At 44.3% G+C, this 26,475-nt stretch overlaps 1 protein-coding gene across 1 annotated transcript in view; it reads left to right on the plus strand.

The window, feature by feature from the left end:
• Positions 1-26,475, plus strand: part of SLC51A (solute carrier family 51 member A) — a 74,235-nt gene that overhangs the window by 32,987 nt on the left and 14,773 nt on the right. Inside the window, exons 6-8 of the mRNA XM_069727066.1 lie at positions 15,170-15,281; positions 19,150-19,296; positions 20,860-20,965. Coding sequence (XP_069583167.1) covers positions 15,170-15,281; positions 19,150-19,296; positions 20,860-20,965 — 365 coding nt within the window. The remainder of the gene's footprint in view (positions 1-15,169; positions 15,282-19,149; positions 19,297-20,859; positions 20,966-26,475) is intronic.

Raw genomic sequence — 26,475 nt, forward strand, 5'->3', positions numbered from 1 at the left:
CTCTGCTATTTATGCCTGGCTCTTTCCTTCAGCCAGTGCCACTTGTAAATGGTTCCTGGTTGGATTCACATCTCTTTGGATTTCCCTGTTATCCTGACCAGTTCAGCAAAGCTAAGTTCTTGCTTGCTCTTTTCTGTCCACAGATTGTGGACTTATCCGTTCTGTGCTTTCTATGTTTGTCCAGCTTATCAGTATGAATTATCTCTGTGTTGCTGGAAGCTCTGGGAAGCAGATTTACCCTCCACATCTTTAGTCAGGTGTGGAGATTTTTGTAATCTCTGCGTGGATTTTTGTAGTGTTTTATACTGACCGCACAGTATTCCATCCTGTCCTATCTATCTAACTAGACTGGCCTCCTGTTCTCATCCTGGTTTCATTCTGTGTATGTCTTTTCCCTCTCCACTCACAGTCATTATTTGTGGGGGGCTAATCTATCCATTGGGGATTTTCTCTGAGGCAAGATAGTTTTCCTGCTTCTATCTTTAGGGGTAGTTAGCTCTTAGGCTGTGACGAGATGCCTAGGGAGAGTTAGGAGCATCCCACGGCTACTTCTAGTGTTGTGTTGAGCTTAGGGACTGCGGTCAGTACAGATACCACTTCCTTCAGAGCTCGTTCCATGTTGCTCCTAAACCACCAGATCATAACAACCGCCGTGGCATTATCCAATTGAATTCGGATAGGGTGACCCGCCAGAAGGCAGTGGACCTGCTGTAGGACTACCATTCGGATCTCCAGAACAATGATGGGGAGAAGAAGACTGGCATTTGTAGTTACTAATAACCATTGAAGCGGGAGAAAGGCCCTGGATGAAGAAGGAGCTCAGAGACTATTGTCTGAAAGTCTGTTTGACTTGCTGAAAATGAGCGGAGCGAAGGAAACCGCTTCCATTGTCATCACCATTTTTCCTCAGAACTCTCCTAGCAAATCGAATGAAATGACGGGGTGAGTAATCAAGTCGTCAGAACTCTCCTTGCGCGAGCTCCCTGTTGAAGGGCCATGACCTTGTCTCGAGGAAGAATTACCATCCTTCTAGAAGTGTGCAGGATCATCCTCAAAAAGGATATCTGCTGGGCTGGAAATGAGGAGAACTTGTCTAAGTGTAGCTGCCAGCCCAGGTGAGAAGGTATCGCAAGTGATATAGACGACTCAGCGTTGTCCTGGAAAGGCGGCTAGACAGTCGACCAAACAGGGCAGGACGAGCACGCCTCTAGAGTGCAAGAGAAACATGATATCCGCCATGTCCCGTGCGAACACTCTTGGTGCGGAAGCAAGGCCGAAGGACAAGGTTGTGACTTGAAAATGCTGTTGACGAATGGAAAGGCGAAGGAATTTTTGCAGAGGGTAAGCACCCCGAATGTCGATGGATGCCGGAAACTGCATCTTTTTCTGTTGAAGTAATGGCTGAGCGGAGGAACTCCATCCAAAGGAGGAGGACCACGTCAAAGGTTGTTAGAAGTTTGAGGTCCAGGGTCGATCTTACTTTTCGTTCCCCTGTTTGGAACCAAGATCCCTTAGATCTAGACTGTGCTGGACAATCCTTATACAATCCTCTGTCAGTCTCCCGCTCAAAGGATTTGATTGGCCAGTTGTTACTGGTGTGAATCAAGGTAGTTAAGGTCTCCCGCCAGGAGACCATTGCTCTAGCAATCCATGCGGCCGCTAGGGAGGATAGAGCGCTGGACCCGAAGCCGCAAGACGGAACGAACCAGATTTGCTATCTGACAGTCCGTGGTATTTTTGATTGATGACCCATCGGGTAGGGATACTGGTAGGTATACCACAGGAGATTCTACCCGGTTAATCTGCCCCATGGCAGAATGTGCGGCTGCGTCCACCAGGTCATAGTCTCTTGCCATCTCCTCTTTTCATGGTGCAGAGATAAAAATTAGATCCATCAACCTCTTAACAGGGAAGTGGAGAGGAATTGTCCGCCTTCTTGCATCATCCGCTAAATAGTGGTGATGCAGAGGGGGGTGCTCGTACGCCAAAAAATGGTGCCTCTGTATGTCCACAGAGTTCAGGTCTCCGGATGTACAGGACAGGTTGTCTGGCGTTAGGCCTGGATGCAGAAGAGGAAACATGGAGGCGACACTCCGTGTGCTCGTCTGTTGATGGTGTGGGGAGATCGGTGCCCTTTAAAGGACCCGTCGCCCTTAAAAAACAGGCCAGGCATGGCATCCCACGTAGAGGCTTCTGTCCAGTGAATCGCTTATCCGAATTGAATGGCAAATGCTCTCGAGGGAGTTTAGTCTCTGGCAAGTTCAGGCAATATCCAATCCATATTCAGAGCCTTGTTGTCATCAAATCATTGGTGAGGGAGCAGGAAACGAAAAACTTCCGTTTTCTAGATGCCTGTATATTTCTAGACGCCTGCACGTTTCTAGAATACTTGCGGCCCCTGCTAGCCGACGGCTCCCATGTAGGATAGGGACCATGTATATTGGTCCTGCGAGCACTCCAAACACAGAGGGTACACAGAGGGATTCAATCTCTTGGTCAGAGAACCATGGATTGGTCAGTGAAGAAGTCCACTGAGGGGAACTAGAGGATAAAGCTGGGGTCGGCGGCGGAGGGCTACTCGGATTGATCAAGCGCCTTTAGGACCAGGGAATACTGGTCATGCACCTTTAAGACCAAGGAATACTGGTCATGCGCCTTTAAGAACAGAGAATACCGGTCATGCGCCTTTAAGACCAGGGAATACTGGTCATGCGCCTTTAAGACCAGGGAATACTGGTCATGCACCTTTAAGACCAGAGAATACTGGTCATGCACCTTTAAGATCAGAGAATACTGGTCATGCACCTTTAAGACCAGAGAATACTAGTCATGCACCTTTAAGACCAGGGAATACTGGTCATGCGCCTTTAAGACCAGGGAATACTGGACATGCGCTTTAAAAGATCAAGGAATACTTGTCATACGCCTTTAAGACTGGGAATACTGGCCATATGCCTTTAAGACCAGGGAATACTGGTCATGTGGTTTTAAGACCAGGAAATGTTAACTATGTTACTATGAACAATATTGTATCATACAATTATTAGGTTCTGTAGAAGGACGTAGATCTGGGTATTTATTATAATGGAATATAGGCTGAACTGGATGGACAAATGTCTTTTTTCGGCCTTACTAACTATGTTACTATGTTACTGTGTTACTAAATACTGGTCATGTGCCTTTAAGACCAGGGACTACTAGTCGTGTGCCTTTAAGACCAGGTACTTTCTTACCCGGGTACTGATGTAGAGTCGATGTGCCCCTTTAATGCAAAAAAACTGTCACCCCAGTGTGAGCTGGCCGGGTGGACCAAGATGGCCACCGGGAGTTGCAGAGTTGATAAAATCTCGCAGAGAGCGAGAAGCGCCAATTTGGGGGGCGGAGCCACAGACACGATGTTGAATAGGCCTAAGCCGGGGCCTAAATTTCTGTAGACGTCACCAGTGGGTCGTTCCAGACAAGACTTCTAGGATGCGGCCTACAAATCGGCCAAAGCCGGGGGCTAAATTTTTGCAGCCGGCCGGAGCGTTACCTCAGAGAGGTGGGCCACAGGGAAGTGGCTGAGGCTGCCTGTCAGCATGTGGATATCCCTCTGAAGATGGATCCACTCACCAGTGGTGCGCGTCCCGGCATGGAGCCGCCGCGGATGGGGGTTTCAGCGCTGTTCTGTGCAGCGTGGACGGTGCAGGGATAAACCTCAATCCATCATCCGTTTGTTAGGGAGGTGGAGAGGACTCGTCCGCCTCCTTGTGCCATCCGCTTTAACAGTGGTGGGACAGTGGGGGCTGCTCGGACGCCATAGAGAGGGGCCTCTGTACAGCCACGGAGTTCAGTCCGGGTGGACAGGGCCAGTTGTTCGGCATTAGGCCTGGCTCCAGGAGAGGATACATGGAGGCAACACTCCATGTGCTCGCCCGTTGCTGGTGTGGGGAGATCGGGACCATGAAAGGAACCGTCGCCCCTGAAGAGAGCTCAGGCATGGCTTCCCACGTCGCAGGAAAGGGTACGGGGAGGTATACTCGCCGTGCTCGCCTGTTGATGGTTCGAGGGAGATCGGAACCTTGAAAGGAACCGTCGCCCCCTTCACTCCATTAATTAAAAAATAAAAATTTACAGAAAAGTAAACAATAAAATAAAAACATTGGGGTCTGAAACAGACCCATGTGCCTCCTACAGACACTAAGCAAGAACTGGTTAGCTGAGAGCCAGCAGGAGGGTGTATACTGCAGGGGAGGAGCTAACTTTTTTTTGTATCACTTAGTGTCAGCCTCCTATTGGCAGCAGCATACACCCACGGTCTGTGTCCCCCAATGAGGCGAAGGAGAAAAGACATATGTAGCTGAGTGAAGAACATGAGATATGAGGGTGAAGACGCATGATGTAACCACTGAGGAAGAGAGAGCAAATCAGCTGCATTTAGATGAACTGAGGTAGAGTTAATAGCTGAGTCAAGAAATTAGGAGCTGATTCATTAAGACTGGCCCAGCGCACACCAGTCTTAATGAAGGACTCACTGGAATACACTGACTGGTGCCCAGTGCCGCCGCCAAAAATTTATGCCAGCCGGAGACTTGCTTAAATTTCTAAAGTAAGCTCTGCCACTTTAGTCAAGTAACTTATGATGAATTTGACGTGCGGACGTGACCATGCTCTGTCATGCCCACGTGATGCCCATCTTGGTGTAATTGGACCAGGACTAGCGTGTAACCGCTAAAAGTCACAATATTTTTATGGAACTTCTCAATTACATAGGCACATAGTTACATAGGTTGAAAAAAATAATGTGACTGATAAAGGATTTTACACCGGATTTCTGACTTACGCACCTTAATGAATCAGCCCCATAGTGTTTTAGATAGGCTCTAATAGCATATATACGAACAGGGCTTCATGAAGTAATCTCCTTAACAGTGAGAGAATGACATAAGCCAGTTTATTTATTGGTAAAATCTTAAGGAATGGATCAATGTTTAATTTTATAATTTACTACTCATTTTTACGGACCACCCCAGCGGTCAAGCAGAGGAGGCCATTCTCCTTGGCATGGAGCATAGTGCACGTAAGCTGTTTGGTATAGAGCTTGTAAGCATTGAATTGAAGCTGGTCAGATCACTTCATCCATCCACCATTATTGCTCCTACACTTCTCTGACACTGTAAAGAAAAAGCTGCCTGTTAGGCCTACGGCTCAGTCATGCCAGTAACCGAAACTGTTAGTCATCAGGATTGCACTGCCCCTGGCAAGCATGGAGCTGTGATTCCCTGGAGGTAAGAAGATGTTTCTCACGCAAGCTAACTTTAATTGATTAAAATGCACATACATGAATGCTGCAGCAACACTTCACATCATTAAAACAATGACAGGTAATTAAATTAATTATCTCAGAACAATTACACCTGCAAAGGGGTGAGATATATTAGGCAGCAAGTGCACAGTTAAGGTACCTTCACACTGAGCAACTTTACAACGAGAACGACAACGACAACCAGGGATTCAAGCTTCAGGAGGCTAATTTGCATATTTCAGGTGCCTTCTGGGAGAAGCGAAGTCTCCCTAAGCTAGAAGATCGTTGGGTACAGCCGGGACCAGCTGCTTCGAAAGCATCACCAAACCAGGGATTCAAGCTTCAGGAGGCTAATTTGCATATTCCAGGTGCCTTCTGGGAGAAGCGAAGTCTCCCTAAGCTAGAAGATCGTTGGGTACAGCCGGGACCAGCTGCTTCGAAAGCATCACCAAACCAGGGATTCAAGCTTCAGGAGGCTAATTTGCATATTCCAGGTGCCTTCTGGGAGAAGCGAAGTCTCCCTAAGCTAGAAGATCGTTAGGTACAGCCGGGACCAGCTGCTTCGAAAGCATCACCAAACCGAATTTTTGCCTGTAGGACATTATTGCAAGAGAGCTTGGCTGAGTAGATTACACAAGAAGGAAAACACACAGCAAGTCAGCAGGATCTAGGAGCAACATGGCAGATGTGACAACCTACATGGTGAGCTGCAGCATGTGCTACATGTTCACAGATCGACCAGAAGAAGAATCCAATTTCACCTGTCAGAAGTGTAGACTAGTGGCCCTTTTAGAAGAAAAGGTGCGGGGTCTGGAAGAAAGAATAGCAACTTTGAAACTCATCAAAGAGAATGAAGACTTTCTAGACAGAACAGAAGCATCTCTACTGGTCACAGAAGGTGAAAAAAGTGTCAGAGAACCTCCAAAAGCAGATGAGTGGAAGCATGTGACCAAAAGAAGCAAGAAGACCATGGAGAAATCACCAACCACACAACTGAAGAACCGATATCAAATCTTTGTAGAGGATGAAGATGGCACACCTATGGGTTGAAATTCATGGAGGGAAAAATGGTAACAAAATTCTCATTGGGGTCTGTTACAAACCCCCAAATATAACAGAAAGCATGGAAAGTCTACTTCTAAAGCAGATAGATGAAGCTGCAACCCATAATGAGGTCCTGGTTATGGGGGACTTTAACTACCCGGATATTAACTGGGAAACAGAAACCTGTGAAACCCATAAAGGCAACAGGTTTCTGCTAATAACCAAGAAAAATTATCTTTCACAATTGGTGCAGAATCCAACCAGAGGAGCAGCACTTTTAGACCTAATACTATCTAATAGACCTGACAGAATAACAAATCTGCAGGTGGTCGGGCATCTAGGAAATAGCGACCACAATATTGTACAGTTTCACCTGTCTTTCACTAGGGGGACTTGTCAGGGAGTCACAAAAACATTGAACTTTAGGAAGGCAAAGTTTGAACAGCTTAGAGATGCCCTTAATCTGGTAGACTGGGACAATATCCTCAGAAATAAGAATACAGATAATAAATGGGAAATGTTTAAGAACATCCTAAATAGGCAGTGTAAGCGGTTTATACCTTGTGGGAATAAAAGGACTAGAAATAGGAAAAACCCAATGTGGCTAAACAAAGAAGTAAGACAGGCAATTAACAGTAAAAAGAAAGCATTTGCACTACTAAAGCAGGATGGCACCATTGAAGCTCTAAAAAACTATAGGGAGAAAAATACTTTATCTAAAAAACTAATTAAAGCTGCCAAAAAGGAAACAGAGAAGCACATTGCTAAGGAGAGTAAAACTAATCCCAAACTGTTCTTCAACTATATCAATAGTAAAAGAATAAAAACTGAAAATGTAGGCCCCTTAAAAAATAGTGAGGAAAGAATGGTTGTAGATGACGAGGAAAAAGCTAACATATTAAACACCTTCTTCTCCACGGTATTCACGGTGGAAAATGAAATGCTAGGTGAAATCCCAAGAAACAATGAAAACCATATATTAAGGGTCACCAATCTAACCCAAGAAGAGGTGCGAAACCGGCTAAATAAGATTAAAATAGATAAATCTCCGGGTCCGGATGGCATACACCCACGAGTACTAAGAGAACTAAGTAATGTAATAGATAAACCATTATTTCTTATTTTTAGTGACTCTATAGCGACAGGGTCTGTTCCGCAGGACTGGCGCATAGCAAATGTGGTGCCAATATTCAAAAAGGGCTCTAAAAGTGAACCTGGAAATTATAGGCCAGTAAGTCTAACCTCTATTGTTGGTAAAATATTTGAAGGGTTTCTGAGGGATGTTATTCTGGATTATCTCAATGAGAATAACTGTTTAACTCCATATCAGCATGGGTTTATGAGAAATCGCTCCTGTCAAACCAATCTAATCAGTTTTTATGAAGAGGTAAGCTATAGGCTGGACCACGGTGAGTCATTGGACGTGGTATATCTCGATTTTTCCAAAGCGTTTGATACCGTGCCGCACAAGAGGTTGGTACACAAAATGAGAATGCTTGGTCTGGGGGGAAAATGTGTGTAAATGGGTTAGTAACTGGCTTAGTGATAGAAAGCAGAGGGTGGTTATGAATGGTATAGTCTCTAACTGGGTCGCTGTGACCAGTGGGGTACCGCAGGGGTCAGTATTGGGACCTGTTCTCTTCAACATATTCATTAATGATCTGGTAGAAGGTTTACACAGTAAAATATCGATATTTGCAGATGATACAAAACTATGTAAAGCAGTTAATACAAGAGAAGATAGTATTCTGCTACAGATGGATCTGGATAAGTTGGAAACTTGGGCTGAAAGGTGGCAGATGAGGTTTAACAATGATAAATGTAAGGTTATACACATGGGAAGAGGGAATCAATATCACCATTACACACTGAACGGGAAACCACTGGGTAAATCTGACAGGGAGAAGGACTTGGGGATCCTAGTTAATGATAAACTTACCTGGAGCAGCCAGTGCCAGGCAGCAGCTGCCAAGGCAAACAGGATCATGGGGTGCATTAAAAGAGGTCTGGATACACATGATGAGAGCATTATACTGCCTCTGTACAAATCCCTAGTTAGACCGCACATGGAGTACTGTGTCCAGTTTTGGGCACCGGTGCTCAGGAAGGATATAATGGAACTAGAGAGAGTACAAAGGAGGGCAACAAAATTAATAAAGGGGATGGGAGAACTACAATACCCAGATAGATTAGCGAAATTAGGATTATTTAGTCTAGAAAAAAGACGAATGAGGGGCGATCTAATAACCATGTATAAGTATATAAGGGGACAATACAAATATCTCGCTGAGGATCTGTTTATACCAAGGAAGGTGACGGGCACAAGGGGGCATTCTTTGCGTCTGGAGGAGAGAAGGTTTTTCCACCAACATAGAAGAGGATTCTTTACTGTTAGGGCAGTGAGAATCTGGAATTGCTTGCCTGAGGAGGTGGTGATGGCGAACTCAGTCGAGGGGTTCAAGAGAGGCCTGGATGTCTTCCTGGAGCAGAACAATATTGTATCATACAATTATTAGGTTCTGTAGAAGGACGTAGATCTGGGTATTTATTATGATGGAATATAGGCTGAACTGGATGGACAAATGTCTTTTTTCGGCCTTACTAACTATGTTACTATGTTACTATGATGAAGCAATACCAGCAAGCAAAAAAGAAAAGGGCACACAGCAACAAGTGACAGCAAAAAGTACAGCCAAGAAGCAATGAAGAGTGGTGGTGGTGGGAGACTCACTACTGAGAGGCACCGAAGCAGCCATCTGCAGACCGGACATAACTGCAAGAGAAGTATGCTGCCTTCCAGGTGCGATGATCAAGGATGTGACCGATAGGATACCAAAGCTCTTCAGCTCCAAGGACGTCCACCCATTTCTTCTGATACATGTTGGCACCAATGACACGGCAAGGAAGGACCTACCGACAATCTGCAAGGACTTTGAAGAGTTGGGGAAGAAAGTAAAGGAACTGGATGCACAGGTAGTTTTTTCTTCTATCCTTCCAGTAGACGGGCATGGCACCAGGAGATGGAACAGGATCCTTGATGCAAACAACTGGCTAAGACGATGGTGCAGACAACAAGGATTCGGATTCCTGGACCACGGTGTGAATTACTGGTATGATGGACTCCTCGCCAGAGACGAACTACACCTCAACAAACCTGGGAAACACACATTCGCCAGAAGACTCGCTACACTCATCAGGAGGGCGTTAAACTAGAAGAAGAGGGGACGGGAAGAAAAACATTAGACTCGAACAAAGACGACCCAGGAAAACATACTCTGAAGGGAGGTAAGAACATTTCTAAAACAATCCACAGTGAGGAGATTGGAACAAAACAAAATCCTCTAAACTGCATGCTCGCAAACGCCAGAAGCCTGACAAACAAGATGGAAGAACTAGAAGCAGAAATATCTACAGGTAACTTTGACATAGTGGGAATAACCGAGACATGGTTAGATGAAAGCTATGACTGGGCAGTCAACTTACAGGGTTACAGTCTGTTTAGAAAGGATCGTAAAAATCGGAGAGGAGGAGGGGTTTGTCTCTATGTAAAGTCTTGTCTAAAGTCCACTTTAAGGGAGGATATTAGCGAAGGGAATGAGGATGTCGAGTCCATATGGGTTGAAATTCATGGAGGGAAAAATGGTAACAAAATTCTCATTGGGGTCTGTTACAAACCCCCAAATATAACAGAAAGCATGGAAAGTCTACTTCTAAAGCAGATAGATGAAGCTGCAACCCATAATGAGGTCCTGGTTATGGGGGACTTTAACTACCCGGATATTAACTGGGAAACAGAAACCTGTGAAACCCATAAAGGCAACAGGTTTCTGCTAATAACCAAGAAAAATTATCTTTCACAATTGGTGCAGAATCCAACCAGAGGAGCAGCACTTTTAGACCTAATACTATCTAATAGACCTGACAGAATAACAAATCTGCAGGTGGTTGGGCATCTAGGAAATAGCGACCACAATATTGTACAGTTTCACCTGTCTTTCACTAGGGGGACTTGTCAGGGAGTCACAAAAACATTGAACTTTAGGAAGGCAAAGTTTGAACAGCTTAGAGATGCCCTTAATCTGGTAGACTGGGACAATATCCTCAGAAATAAGAATACAGATAATAAATGGGAAATGTTTAAGAACATCCTAAATAGGCAGTGTAAGCGGTTTATACCTTGTGGGAATAAAAGGACTAGAAATAGGAAAAACCCAATGTGGCTAAACAAAGAAGTAAGACAGGCAATTAACAGTAAAAAGAAAGCATTTGCACTACTAAAGCAGGATGGCACCATTGAAGCTCTAAAAAACTATAGGGAGAAAAATACTTTATCTAAAAAACTAATTAAAGCTGCCAAAAAGGAAACAGAGAAGCACATTGCTAAGGAGAGTAAAACTAATCCCAAACTGTTCTTCAACTATATCAATAGTAAAAGAATAAAAACTGAAAATGTAGGCCCCTTAAAAAATAGTGAGGAAAGAATGGTTGTAGATGACGAGGAAAAAGCTAACATATTAAACACCTTCTTCTCCACGGTATTCACGGTGGAAAATGAAATGCTAGGTGAAATCCCAAGAAACAATGAAAACCCTATATTAAGGGTCACCAATCTAACCCAAGAAGAGGTGCGAAACCGGCTAAATAAGATTAAAATAGATAAATCTCCGGGTCCGGATGGCATACACCCACGAGTACTAAGAGAACTAAGTAATGTAATAGATAAACCATTATTTCTTATTTTTAGTGACTCTATAGCGACAGGGTCTGTTCCGCAGGATTGGCGCATAGCAAATGTGGTGCCAATATTCAAAAAGGGCTCTAAAAGTGAACCTGGAAATTATAGGCCAGTAAGTCTAACCTCTATTGTTGGTAAAATATTTGAAGGGTTTCTGAGGGATGTTATTCTGGATTATCTCAATGAGAATAACTGTTTAACTCCATATCAGCATGGGTTTATGAGAAATCGCTCCTGTCAAACCAATCTAATCAGTTTTTATGAAGAGGTAAGCTATAGGCTGGACCACGGTGAGTCATTGGACGTGGTATATCTCGATTTTTCCAAAGCGTTTGATACCGTGCCGCACAAGAGGTTGGTACACAAAATGAGAATGCTTGGTCTGGGGGAACATGTGTGTAAATGGGTTAGTAACTGGCTTAGTGATAGAAAGCAGAGGGTGGTTATAAATGGTATAGTCTCTAACTGGGTCGCTGTGACCAGTGGGGTACCGCAGGGGTCAGTATTGGGACCTGTTCTCTTCAACATATTCATTAATGATCTGGTAAAAGGTTTACACAGTAAAATATCGATATTTGCTGATGATACAAAACTATGTAAAGCAGTTAATACAAGAGAAGATAGTATTCTGCTACAGATGGATCTGGATAAGTTGGAAACTTGGGCTGAAAGGTGGCAGATGAGGTTTAACAATGATAAATGTAAGGTTATACACATGGGAAGAGGGAATCAATATCACCATTACACACTGAACGGGAAACCACTGGGTAAATCTGACAGGGAGAAGGACTTGGGGATCCTAGTTAATGATAAACTTACCTGGAGCAGCCAGTGCCAGGCAGCAGCTGCCAAGGCAAACAGGATCATGGGGTGCATTAAAAGAGGTCTGGATACACATGATGAGAGCATTATACTGCCTCTGTACAAATCCCTAGTTAGACCGCACATGGAGTACTGTGTCCAGTTTTGGGCACCGGTGCTCAGGAAGGATATAATGGAACTAGAGAGAGTACAAAGGAGGGCAACAAAATTAATAAAGGGGATGGGAGAACTACAATACCCAGATAGATTAGCGAAATTAGGATTATTTAGTCTAGAAAAAAGACGACTGAGGGGCGATCTAATAACCATGTATAAGTATATAAGGGGACAATACAAATATCTCGCTGAGGATCTGTTTATACCAAGGAAGGTGACGGGCACAAGGGGGCATTCTTTGCGTCTGGAGGAGAGAAGGTTTTTCCACCAACATAGAAGAGGATTCTTTACTGTTAGGGCAGTGAGAATCTGGAATTGCTTGCCTGAGGAGGTGGTGATGGCGAACTCAGTCGAGGGGTTCAAGAGAGGCCTGGATGTCTTCCTGGAGCAGAACAATATTGTATCATACAATTATTAGGTTCTGTAGAAGGACGTAGATCTGGGTATTTATTATGATGGAATATAGGCTGAACTGGATGGACAAATGTCTTTTTTCGGCCTTACTAACTATGTTACTATGTTACTATGATCCGTGACGTTGCAGCGTCCTGGATAGCGATCTCGTTGTGTTTGACACACAGCAGCGATCAGGATCCTGCTGTGATATCGCTGGTCGGAGCTGAAAGTCCAGAACTTTATTTGGTCGTCAGGTCGGCGTGATTCGTCATGTTTGACAGCAAAAGCAACGATGCCTGCAATGTTTCTTCATGGAGCTAACAACCAGTGAGAACGATAAGTACGTCACTGGATCGCTCCTGCATCGTTCTGGAGTTGCTGTGTTTGACATCTCTACAGCGACCTAAACGGCGACGCTGCAGTGATCTAGTTTAGGTCGGATCGTTGTCTATATCGCTGTAGCGTCGCTAAATGTGTTAGTTCTTAATGTTAATGTGTTGAAAACAGTCAAAATGGACAAGCGTAATAATCTGAGCGACTTTGATGAGGGAAAAATTTTTGTCCAAATATCTTGGTTGGAGCATCTCAAGAATGCTACTCTGCTATATATACAGCCCCATCCTGCAGTACATCACCGCTCTTCTCTATACATAAATACATCCTACAGTATATCATTCCACTCATCTATACAGTCCCATCCTGCAGTATATGACTCCTGTACTGTATATAAAGCCCTATCATGAAGTAAACCACTCCTCTAATCTATATCGAGCCCCAGCCTGCACTACATCACTCATCACCACTATATACAGCCCCATACTGAAGTATATTGCTCCAGTCCTGTACAGTATATACAGCCTCATCCAGCAGTATAAAACTTCTATCCATTATATACAACTCTATCCTGTAGTGCAGTTAGGTCCTGAAACTTTTGGACAGTGACTCAAGTTGTGGCATTTTAGCTATAATAAAGAGAAGACTGCATGAGAGCAAATACAGAGGGTTCACCACAAGGTGCAACCCATTAATCAGCCTTAAAAATAGAGAGGTCATATTAGACTTTACCAAAACATATTTAAAGAAACCGGCCCAGTTCTGGAAAAGCATTCCTTTGGACAGATGAAACTAAGATCAACCTGTAGCAGAATAATGGGAAGAAGAAAAAATGGAGAAGGCTTGAAGTCGGTTCATGATCCAAAGCATACCACATCCTCTGTAACACATGGTGGAGGCAGTATAATGGCATGGGCAATCATGGCTTCCAGTGACACTAGTGTTCATTGACGATGTGACTGAAGACAGAAGCAGCCGGATGAATTCTGAAGTGTACATAGTGATTCTTTATGCTCAGATTCAACCAAATTCAGCAAGGTTGATTGGACAGCGCTTCACAGTACAGATGGACAATGACCCAAAATATACTGCAAAAGCAAACCAGGAGTTTAAGGCAAAGGAGTGAAATATTCTGCAATACCTCAGTTATTTCATTTTAACTCCAAAATAGTGCCATGCAGAGCCCAAATCACGAAGATTAGTGGACCTAATTTATGGACCTAACTGTATCTCACTCCTACGCGCAATATACAGTCCCATCCTGCAGTACATCAGTCCTCTATATACAGTTCTCTCTTGCCTCTCATCTATGTACAGCCCCACCCTGCAATATATTACTCCCCTTCACTATATAAAGTCCTATCCTGCAGCATATCATTAGTCTTCTATATATAGCCCCAATTCTGCAATAATACATCCCTCCTCTCAGGTCACTTGGATGCATATGCCCCTCCACCCCTTCTAAGACATTAGTCCTCAGAGTCACAAACTCCATTGTAGCTGCCACACGCAGTATCACAACTCAGGCAAAATGGTGCAATGACATCATCTTGACGTCTGTTTTAGGCCAGTGACGTCCTGTGAGTGCCCCTACCATTCTCTAGGCCGCTGGCCTAAATTGACCTGTGTCCTACAGAATGGAGAACAGTATGGCAGGGAGACCATGGCTCCCTGCTCTATCACAGAGTTTCGCTGTATTGGTGTACTGTAACCCCTCATAGCTACGTTATTGCACAGTGCCATAAATTAATGGGTGAAAGTTGCTTTGGCAGCACTAGAGGGACAAGAAGGGCCAAGCCAAAATTAAAAGGAGGTTTTAATGTCATGGTAGAAGGCTGTATAATAAAGCTATAAATACGAATGTTACAATTGTGATTTTTATTTGATATAATTCCATGGTTTAAATGTTAATCTTGTAAAATAAATATAATCTGTGCAAACTAACCATAGACAGTCAATGTTAGTATTCTGATCCCATCCAATCAGATAATCTAATGTCTGTGTGACCCTGCGTTTAGTAATAGGTGCACGTAAATGGTGTTCCTTTACAGAGAAAATATCATAATGAATATGAGCTATACTATTATGCCTGTTCATAAAGTAGTATTCAGTATGTAGTCTGCCAGAGCTGCAGAAAAGCTTTCATCACATTTCCATTGCTTAATTTTGCTTACTCATTGCTGCAGCAAGCCATGAAACAGTCAGTGTCCACGTCATTTTTTGTCCTGGATTACACCTTTGTACTGTAATATTTCGAGGACTTATCACAGGCAATTGAAGCTCTTTCTTGGCAAGACAAATTGAAAGTTTGAGCTTACTGATAGCATGATAGCTCTATAAAGTTTATATTTTATGTAACTAAACAAGCCCTACATACAAAAATATATTTATGTTTGCAGGAGGAAGGTGAACTTCTTAATCCTGGGTGTCTTGCAGATGGCATTCTTGAAACCTCTTTTTAATTTCATCTGCTTGATACTTTGGGCTGATGGAATTTACAATCCAGAAGATGTAAGATATTTCTTTAAATTTAACATTACCTGTTTAATCTTTGTGAGTAATATATTCTTGAATAAATTCCTGCCATAGAACCTTAAATGAAACCTGTCATCAGGATTGCAAACCCCAAACTACTTACATTCACCTTTAGCTCAAGACAAGTCCAGCAATACCTTCCATGTCCAGTCCATTCTACCGTTGCCAAAAAATTAGGGCTTGGATTGTTATGCAAATGAGGCTGTAAATCTGAAGCCTCTGTCACTCCGGCTCCAGCCCAGCGCTGCCTCATCTAGTGTAGTAATAATAATAATAATAATTTTTATTTATATAGCGCCAACATATTCCGCAGCGCTTTACAAATTATAGAGGGGACTTGTACAGACAATAGACATTACAGCATAACAGAAATACAGTTCAAAACAGATACCAGGAGGAATGAGGGCCCTGCTCGCAAGCTTACAGACTATGAGGAAAAGGGGAGACACGAGAGGTGGATGGTAACAATTGCTTTAGTTATTCGGACCAGCCATAGTGTAAGGCTCGGGTGTTCATGTAAAGCTGCATAAACCAGTTACCGTATATACTCGAGTATAAGCCGACCCGAGTATAAGCCGACCCCCCTAATTTTGCCACAAAAAACTGGGAAAACTTATTGACTCGAGTATAAGCCTAGGGTGGAAATGCAGCATTTACCGGTGAATTTCAAAAATAAAAATAGATCATTATTTCCCCATAGCTGTGCCATACAGTGCTCTGCACCGTTCATATTTCCCCATAGCTGTGCCATATACGGTGCTCTGCACCGTTCATTGTGCCCCATAGATGTGCCATATACGGTGCTCTGCACCGTTCACTGTGCCCCATAGATGTGCCATATACGGTGCTCTGCACCGTTCACTGTGCCCCATAGATGTGCCATATACGGTGCTCTGCACCGTTCACTGTGCCCCATAGATGTGCCATATACGGTGCCCTGCACCGTTCATTGTGCCCCATAGATGTGCCATATACGGTGCCCTGCACCGTTCATTGTGCCCCATAGATGTGCCATATACGGTGCTCTGCACCGTTCACTGTGCCCCATAGATGTGCCATATACGGTGCTCTGCACCGTTCACTGTGCCCCATAGATGTGCCATATACGGTGCCCTGCACCGTTCATTGTGCCCCATAGATGTGCCATATACGGTGCTCTGCACCGTTCACTGTGCCCCATAGATGTGCCATATACGGTGCCCTGCACCGTTCATTGTGCCCCATAGATGTGCCATATACGGTGCCCTGCACCGTTCATTGTGCCCCATAGATGTGCCATATAGTGCTCTGCACCGTTCACTGTGCTCCATAGATGCTCCACATAAATCTCTGCCGCCGCCGCTGCTGCTATAAAAAAAAAAAACCACATACTCACCTCCCTTGATTGCAGCTCCCGGCGTCTCGTTCCGGCGCCTCCATCTTCCCGGCGTCTCTGCTCTGACTGATCAGGCAGAGGGCGCCGCGCACACTATATGCGTCATCGCGCCCTCTGCCTGAACAGTCAGAGCGCAGACGCCGGGAAGATGGAGGCGCCGGCCGGGAAGATGGAGCGACGCTCGGCGGCTGGAACGAGGACAGGTGAATATGCTATACTTACCTAGTCCTGGCGATCCTCGCGCTGTCCCTCTGCCTGGTCTTCGGTGCCGCAGCTTCTTTCTCTATCAGCGGTCACCGGCACCGCTGATTAGAGGAATGAATAGGCGGCTCCACCCCTATGGGAGGTGGAGCCGCTTATTCATTTCTGTAATGAGCGGTCCCACGTGACTGCTGAAGAGGGGAAGAAGCTGCAGCACAGAAGACCGTGGGACGGCAGGGACAGCGCGAGGATCGCTGGGACTAGGTAAGTATGCCTCAGCGCCCTCACCCGCCGACCCTGCCACCCACCTTGACTCGAGTATAAGCCGAGAGGGGCACTTTCAGCCCAAAATTTTGGGCTGAAAATCTCAGCTTATACTCGAGTATATACGGTAACTGCCTAAGTATGTAGCAGTACAGACACAGAGGGCTATTAACTGCATAAAGTGAATGAGAACATGATGCGAGGAACCTGGTTTTTTTTTTTTATATAAATAGGCCACACAGGGATCGTTAGGTTAATGCATTGAGGCGGTAGGCCAGTCTGAACAAGTGAGTTTTTAGGGTACGCTTAAAACTGTGGGGATTGGGGATTAATCGTATTAACCTAGTGTAAAGGGAATCTCTCACCCCCTGGGACATATATTACCTATTAATATGGGCATATAGCTAATAGAAATGTTACACTAGTCCTACCTGTATGCCTCATATTAATGGTCTTGTTGATGAGAAATGCTGTATTCTTTCTGTATGCTAATAATTTTTTCCAGGCTGTGGGGTGTGCAGTGCCTCGAAGAAATCCCTGTCTCCTGTCCTCATTGTAATACTTACCCCCTCCATCAGCGTCACTTATGGCCCTGGAATCTTGCGCCCTGCACGCCCTCAAAAATCCATACATCTTTGTCTCTTCTGTGGGCACTGCATTCAGGGATCTTCTGCGCAGGCGCCCATGAGTCACTGTGACCTCCGGTGTGTGTGCCGATAAGGTGTTCTCCTCATTTCCTCCCTGCATAGTCATCACTAGGAATCATGTGTACATGGCGATAACTGTGCAGGAAGGAAGTGGGGAGAGCACCTTATCGGCTCGCACGCCGGAGGTCGCCGGCGCCTGCGCAGAAGGTCCCTGAATGCAATGCCCAACAGAAGGGAGGATGAGGTATGCATTTCTGAGGGAGTGTAGGGCACAGGCACGGGATTCCGGGGCCACAACTGACGTGCATGGGAGAGGGGTAGCACTATTATGAAGAGAGGAGGCAGGAATTTCTTCCAGGCACTGCACACTCTGGAGTCTGGAAGAAATTATTAGAATATCGAAAGAATATAACATTTCTCAACAAGACCATTAATATGAGGCATACAGGTAGGACTGGTTTAACATATCTATCAAATGTATGCCCATATTAATAGGTCATATACGTCCGGGGGTGGGACAGATTCCCTTTAAGTATGGAGGTCTATGAGCTGTGCATTATATTATATGAAGGCTATGGGCAGTATATTACACTAATATTGATAACTATGGACTGTAAATTATACTCCATGGATGACTATGGTCTGTGCAGTATATTATATGAAGGACTATGGGATGCATTATACTATATGGAGGACAATGGGGGGTGCATTATACTTCTGCTATGGGGTCTCATGATCTCTATGTACGCCCCTGGTGAGTGTAATGGTTTATTTTTTCTATACATTAAAGAAAAGGGGCAGAACGGGGATCATATACCAAGATGGGAGATATATATACCAGTATGAGAGCTAGGGCGATATATACAGTGGCATGTAAAAGTTTGGGCACCCCTGATCAAAATTACTGTTATTGTGAACAGTTAAGCAAGTTCAAGAGGACAAGAGGAAATTTTCTCTAAAAGGGCTAAAGTTAACACATTTCCTTTGTATTTTAAGTAAAAAAAAAATATATTGTCATTTTTAAAAATGACACAAAAGAAAATGGGATGACTCAAAAGTTTGGGGACTCTTGGAGATTTGTGTGATCAGATAACTTTGACTAAGGTTTCAGACCGTAATTAGCCTGTCAGAGTTATGGCTTGTTCACTATCATTGTCAGAAAATGCCAGGTGACGCTAATTTCCCAGCTATATAAAAACCCAGCCCCCTTTTAAGACTGTGCCAAAAAAAACAGCAGCCATGGGTTCTTCTAATCAGATGCCTAGCACTCTGAAAATGACAAAAAAAATCTTAGTAACACATATAATGTCTTGTAGGGTAATTTTCAAACATTTTAACGGTTTTCTATGACTTTTAGCTCTCAGGCGCCAGTGTGGCACTATGGATGAATGTGGTTCTTGGCTTCTGTACAGTTTTAGCACTATGGCCTATTGGGATACTTTTCCGTGAGGCCAGAGTTCATTTGGCTGAATTCAACATGGGAACAAAATTTGCAGTTTTTCAGGTAAGAATCGAGGAAATATTTCTCATTTGTCAATGTTCCCTCTATATCTCTGTTAGCAGTAACAAGGCTTTTAACCCCTTCCCTCCACCACCCATTTTATTTTTTTCATTTTTTTCCCCAGTCTTCTTCCAAGAGCCATAACTTTTTTTGCTTTTTTATTTATTTAATTTGCGGGATAAATTGTCATTTTGAATAAAGTCATTCATTGTAACATTCAATGTACTGAGAAATGAAAAAATGTGAATTTAGGAAAAAATATAATTCCGTCATCACTATTTGGCTTTATTTTTACGGTACTGTGGTACTCTAAATCATGATTATGTATTTTTTCTATTTAAGTGGAGAGAATAAAAAAAATCTGAAAAATATTATTTTTTTTGGTGTGTCGCTTTTTCCTGAGACCCATAACATTTTTGTTTTTTCATTGAGCTGGTAGAAGGTTTGCTTTTTTTGAGTGACACCTCAAGCTGATGGCTTTATTGATAGGCAAAAATGCTATGTGGAACATTTTCATCTGTTTTTATTGCATTTTATTAGGTAGAAGTAGTGAACAGAAGTCCACATTTCTGGCATTTAGATTTTTATTGTATTGGTATTTACTACTCGGGTTAATTAATTTTATATTTTGATAGATCAGACTTTTATGAATGCGGTGATACCAAATACTGTATGTTTATTTTAATTTTTAAATTTCTATGTTTTCATTGTGGGTGATTTGAACTTTTATATTTTTTAATATTTAAAATTTTTTTTATTTTTAAATGTATTACTATATTCTTAGGTCACCTTGAAATTGCATCATCTCATCGCTTATACCATATACTGCAATACAATGGACAAGTGGTGTACACCTCTGTGCCTCATCATGAATCCTACTCCAGTCCCTGCTGAAATAAGATTTGTGGCGTTGCAAATGTACCCATTCTTGTGGCGTAGCAGTATATTGTGAAAATGATGGTCTCCTTGGAAGCCCAGCCGCTTGCCAGGGAAACCATCAGCACACCACTCTCTCATCATGGAATATATTCCAATTGGTGCCCGAAATGGCATGCCACCACAATTGTGATACTTAAGGGCTGCTGTCACAGATTGACTGTGTCATTTAAGAGGTTAAACATCAGCTATGAGAGCTAACTCCAGTTGCTGCCAGTATATGCAGGTTGCTGCCTATATAACACAGTTTGTGCCCATCGAATATGGAGCTTCTAAGCCCATTCCATGCAATAGTACCAGACACTTAAGGAAAGAGTTAATTTTTTAAACTTACCATAACAACCTATCATCAATCAGTATATATGATAAGTTACTGATCTCCAGGACTGGAAGTTCAATATCTGAGAAACCAAAAAATCGTGAGTATGAGGTTCTCTAGTTCCTACTTTGTATATACTGATGGCCAAGAATGTGCAACACCTATTTATTGTCTATAGGACTAATGGATGTATCAAAATTTCATCATTTATATATATTTAGTATCATATGTCAAGTCAGAAACAGTATGTTGTACACAAAATGATAAAACGAACATAATTGATTTATTTTTAAACTCATTTTATTTTTCAGATGCTGCTTATCCTGACCACGCTACAGGCTTCCATCTTTAGTATTCTGGGCAATACAGGAGTTCTTCCTTGCGTGCCTCCATATGCATATAAAGCCAGATCTCACTGTGAGTTAGTTGTCCATTCTTAATGGGAACTGTACTTTCAACAAACTTTGAAGAAATTAATAGTAGATACGACTATAAGAAACTTTCTAATTTATCTTAGAACAGGAGTGTGCAATTAATTTTTCCAATAGGCCAAGTGAGAGACTGTGACTGTTGTGGAGAGCCACACTAACCAGCCAAACAATTCTGCCTATTATTATTGTTTTATATTTTTATCTGTCATATGGTGGTTGTGGAACCTCTGCGCCATGGACCGGGGAGAGCCTGGAGGAGCGTAACCGAGCAGCCACCTGGTTCTCACTAGAGCCCCTGATGGTGTGGTTAGACTTGGCCACAGGTGCATGCCATGTACCACTCCAGGGCAGACCCCGAAGCTGCAGTAGCTGACCCCAAAGGGTGCAGGGAAGCAGGAATGGTCTTGGAGAGTTGGACTGGCCAGGAACTGGTTAACAGGAGAAATGGATGCTGTACAGCAGGTAAATAGAACAGGTTCTAAAAAGGACAGAACGGCGGTAGACAGAATGGATACTGGATCAGGCATGAATGATAGATTCAAGAACACAGGGCCGACTCGGGGGCATGATCACAGCAGCAGGTTCCGAGAGGAAAGGTGAGTGTAGCAGTACAGGTGCGGACTAGGAGGATCAGAATCAGGACTAGCACAGATATAGGGACCTTACAATGAATTAGCAAATTTACACACTGATACTAATGTTACTCAGGCACCTGAGCTATTAGCTTGGGACACTTTCAGAAGTGTGCACTGCACCTTTATAAAGCGGGGAGCACGTGCACATGCCCTAAGCACACTCCCAGGAGACCTGCATGCCGTGTGCAGGTCCTGAGAGGAAATGGGTGTGGCGGGAACTGGAGCAGACTGTGTGAATGGGTGTGCCTGCCGAGAGGAGGAAGAGGGGTCGTGCAGGGATGCTGGAGCTGTTATTACAGTCCCCCCTTATGGAGCCTTTTCTTCAAGCCCACAAGGAATCTGACTAGAAGAATTGCGGCATAAATCTTTTCTTTATGGCAAGTATACTTTTCACCTCCAAGACATCCTCGGAGCTAATGGGAGCAGGCATAGCACCAGGATCCTTGAAGAAAGGGTTCAAGATGACTGGTTTGAGAGATATGTGGAAGGTATAGGGTACACGTAATGAGGCTGGCAGCTTTAATTTATAGGTAATATATAGACTTGGCACACACTGTGTGGATGCAGTGAAAACATTTAATAAGGTGCAGTACATACAGTAGATGTTTCGGTCACAGCGACCTTCAACAAAGTACTAAAGTACTGTACTGTACAGAGTGGTAATAGGGAAAGATATCCCCTAATTAAGGAAATGCTTTTATACGGTGATGCTAAAGGATCGACCAGGTGTGGGGTATAGGATAAAGATGCGGTATCCACCGCTAGTCACGCGTAAATGATAAGATGGGGTTCCTACTCTTGGTCTTTGGGTAAGAAAGATCTAAAAAGCGCATCTGCCTTGATAATCTTGTCAGCTTGATGGAAATGCAGGAAAAAGTCAAAATGGGCAAAAAATAGTAACCACCAGCCAGTCTTTGTGCAAACTTCAGGCAAGCCAGGTTCAGTGTATATGATGACTAGATGGACTGCTCCTTCAAGAAGGTAATGCCACTCCTCTAGAGCCATCTAGATCACCAATAACTATCCATCACCAATTGAGTAGTTGTGTTCTGGAACAGAGAAGACTTTGGAGAAAAAATGCATGTGACTATTTGGACAGAGGAGGACTTTTCCCCGAGAACTGCCCCAGAAGATAAAGCATCTACTAACAGAAAGAATTGTTTGTTAACTTCTAATCTATTTAGTAGTAGAGTAAAGGTACCGTTACACTAAACGACTTACCAACGATCACGACCAGCGATACGACCTGGCCGTGATCGTTGGTAAGTCGTTGTGTGGTCGCTGGGGAGCTGTCACACAGACAGCTCTCTCCAGCGACCAACGATCAGGGGAACGACTTCGGCATCGTTGAAACTGTCTTCAACGATCCCGAAGTCACCCTGGGTAACCAGGGTAAACATCGGGTTACTAAGTGCAGGGCCGCGATTAGTTGCCCGATATTTACCCTGGTTACCATTGTAAAAGTAAAAAAAAATAAAAAACACTACATACTCACATTCCGATGTCTGTCACGTCCCCCGCCGTCAGCTTCCCACACTGACTGTCAGCGCCGGCCATAAAGCAGAGCACAGCGGTGACGTCACCCGATATTTACCCTGGTTACAAGTGATCACATCGCTGGATCGGCGTCACACACGCCGATCCAGCGATGACAGCGGGTGATCAGCGACCAAAAAAAGGTCCTGATCATTCCCCAGCGACCAACGATCTCCCAGCAGGGGCCTGATCGTTGGTCGCTGTCACACATAACGAGATCGCTAGCGGGATCGTTGCTACCTCACAAAAAGCGTGACGTTGCAACGATATCGTTAACGAAATCATTGTGTGAAGGTACCTTAAAGTAGAAGACCTGTTTCAAGGAGAGAAATGAGTTCTCAGCTTTCGGAGTCCATACTTTTGAATCAACATCCTTATGGATCATGGCAAAAATGGTGCGGTCCAAGACGAGAAGTGGGGAATAAGTTGTCAAAAATAATTAGCAAATCCTAGGAAAGGCTGGATGGCCTTAAAGCCAGCAGAACATGGCTACTTGAGGATGAAAGACACCTTCTCTGGGTCCATCCTCAAACCAGTGTCCAAGATTATATATCCTAAGAAAGGCAAGGAGAATTGTTCAAAGGCACATTTTTTTTAACTTGGCATACAGGACATTCTCCCTAAGTCTCTGGAAGACTCGGCGAATGTTCATTCTATGAGAGGGCAGATCTGGAGAGAAGACCAGGCTATCATCCAAATAAACCACTATGCGGGAATAGAGGAGATCCCAGAAGATGTCAGTCACAAATTTTTGGAAGACAGCTGAGGCATTACCGAGTCCAAACGGCATAACTCGGTACTCATAATGGCCGTTGTCAAAGATCGCAGTCAGGGCGGTCGTAACTGAACCCATCCGCTGTTTTATTGGGAGTGAACAGCTCTTTACTCTAGCCCAAGGTAGCCTCTCCTACTGGTTCTAGGCTCGGGAATTTTCTGATTTCTTGGGACAAGAGTGTATGAGGTGTCCTGTGCCTCCACAATACAAACACAAGCCCTTGGCTTGATGAATCCCTTGTCATTGCTCTGCCAGCTCCACGTATTCGACATGCATAGGTTCAAAAGAGGCTGCAGCCATGGAAGGCTGAAGAATGAGCAGCTTCTGGGAGGACAGAGCCAGATGAAGCAGTTCTCTCTCTCTACCAGTCTCCCTGGAGGGCTCCTGATGTCGATATGGATAGCCAGAGAAATTAGGTCATCCAGTGTAGCTCATCCTTGATCCTTCTGGACAATCGATCCCAGAAGACGGCTACAAGTGTCTCGTTGTTACAGCCGAGTTCAGAAGCCAGAGTGCAACCGGATGGCATACTGACCTAGTCATACATGCCTGGCACACTCAGACTTGCCTGGCGCACTCTGAGGATAGATGAAGCAGCAGAGATGACTCAACCCTGCTTGTCAAAGACCATGCGGAATGCCTCCAGGAAGGCCTGCAGATCCAAGATTACAGGGTCGCCTCTCTCCGATCAGGGGTTGAGCAATGCCAGGGCCTCTCCTCCAAGATGGGACATTAAGAATGCCACTTTCGCCTGATCGGAGGGAAACTAATGAGCCAGCAGTTCAAAATACAAAGAGCACTGGTTAATAAACCCCCAGCATTACTTGGAATCCCTGTCAAAACATGGTGGTGCTGACAGACGGGGTCCAGGTCCTGATGTGTGATATGTTGACTGAATAGCCACAGCTGAGGTTGCCGCAGCTTGAACTAGAGCAGATCCAGCAGCCGACGTCAGAGCGTCCAAGCGGGTGTTCACTCTCCAAAGATAGGACAGACTTATCTTGCTGAGCTTTTTGATGAGTCATCTTCTGAAATAGCTTTGAGATTGGAAGGGCATTGGAGTCCATGGCCTGAGCAAACTCATCTATTCGCCTCCAAGACTTCTCCCGAATATCCTCCATCCTCTGGAATTCTGTGCCCCAACACGTCCGACTATCAACCACATTCGGATCCTTCAGATGGAACCTGAAAACCCACATCTTCATGGAAGCTTACAGCCTGCAATGACCCCGCTTCCTCCTCACCACTACCGAAGCTACCGCCTCACCAACACTGGAGCTGCTGCAACCCCCCAACCTACTGTCTCCTTCTTCACCATCCTGTAGAATGTAACCCCACAACGGCAGGGTCCTCTCCCCTCTGTATCAGTCTGTCATTGTTAGTTTGTTTACTGTAAGTGATATCTGTAATGTGTATGTAACGCCTTCTCATGTACAGCACCATGGAATCAATGGTGCTATATAAATAAATAATAATGTCACTCTGGTGCTTGTAGAACCACTGCGCTACGAACCAGGGAGAGACTGGAAGGGTGTAACTAAGCGACCACCTGGTTCTTCACTAGAGCCCCTGATGGTGTGGTTAGACTTGGCTGCAGATGGATGCCAGGTAGCATGTAAAAAAGCAGCAACCAGCAGCACTCAATCAACCAGGATGCACGTTCCAACGGCTATGGATCCACTGGACCAATACTCACAATGTAGATAAAGAAGCAGCATCCATTCCAGGTGAAGGGTATATGAAAGAAAAGTCTTTATTCCGCCATCACATCATACGTTTCGGCCAGACATGGCCTTTGTCAAGTACTTGACAAAGGCCATGTCTGGCCGAAACGTTGTATGATGTGATGGCGGAATAAAGACTTTTCTTTCATATACCCTTCACCTGGAATGGATGCGGCTTCTTTTTCTACATTGGATGCCAGATAGCAGTTCAGGACAGACCCTGGAGCTGGAACAGCTGACCCTCAAAGGGGCAGGGAAGCAGAGATGGTCTCAGAGACTCTGACCAGCCAGGAACTGGTTAACAGGAAGAATGGATGCTGTACGGCTGGTTAAAAGAGCAGGTTCCGAATAGGACTGCAGGGCTGGTAGACAGAATGCATACTGGATCAGGCACTGACAGGATGGGTTCAGGAACACAGAGATGACTCAGGTGCAGAACCACAAGAGCAGGTTCAGATTGGACAGATGAGAATAGCAGTACAGGTGCGTACTAGGCGGATCAGGATCAGGAGTAGGTATAGGCAAAAAGGGTTCAGAAACAGGTTCAGGACAGACCGGACCAATTTCAGATAGGATGGACAAAATCAGATTCAGGGAGCACAGATACAGGAATCTTACAACGAAGTAGCAAGTGTGCACACTGATCACTAATGTTGGGGAGGGTGCCTTAAATACCTGATATCTCCCAGATATTGGCTGGGGACATTTTTAGAAGTGCGCATGCTGCTCTTTTATAAAGCGAGGAGTGCGCACGTGCTGAAAACAACAGAGCGGGTGCATGGGTGAGCATGCTAGCGTCCCTGCCGAAAGGAGGCAGAGGGATTGC

This window comes from Ranitomeya imitator, chromosome 5, assembly GCF_032444005.1.
Source record: "Ranitomeya imitator isolate aRanImi1 chromosome 5, aRanImi1.pri, whole genome shotgun sequence".
NCBI classification, from domain to species: domain Eukaryota; kingdom Metazoa; phylum Chordata; class Amphibia; order Anura; family Dendrobatidae; genus Ranitomeya; species Ranitomeya imitator.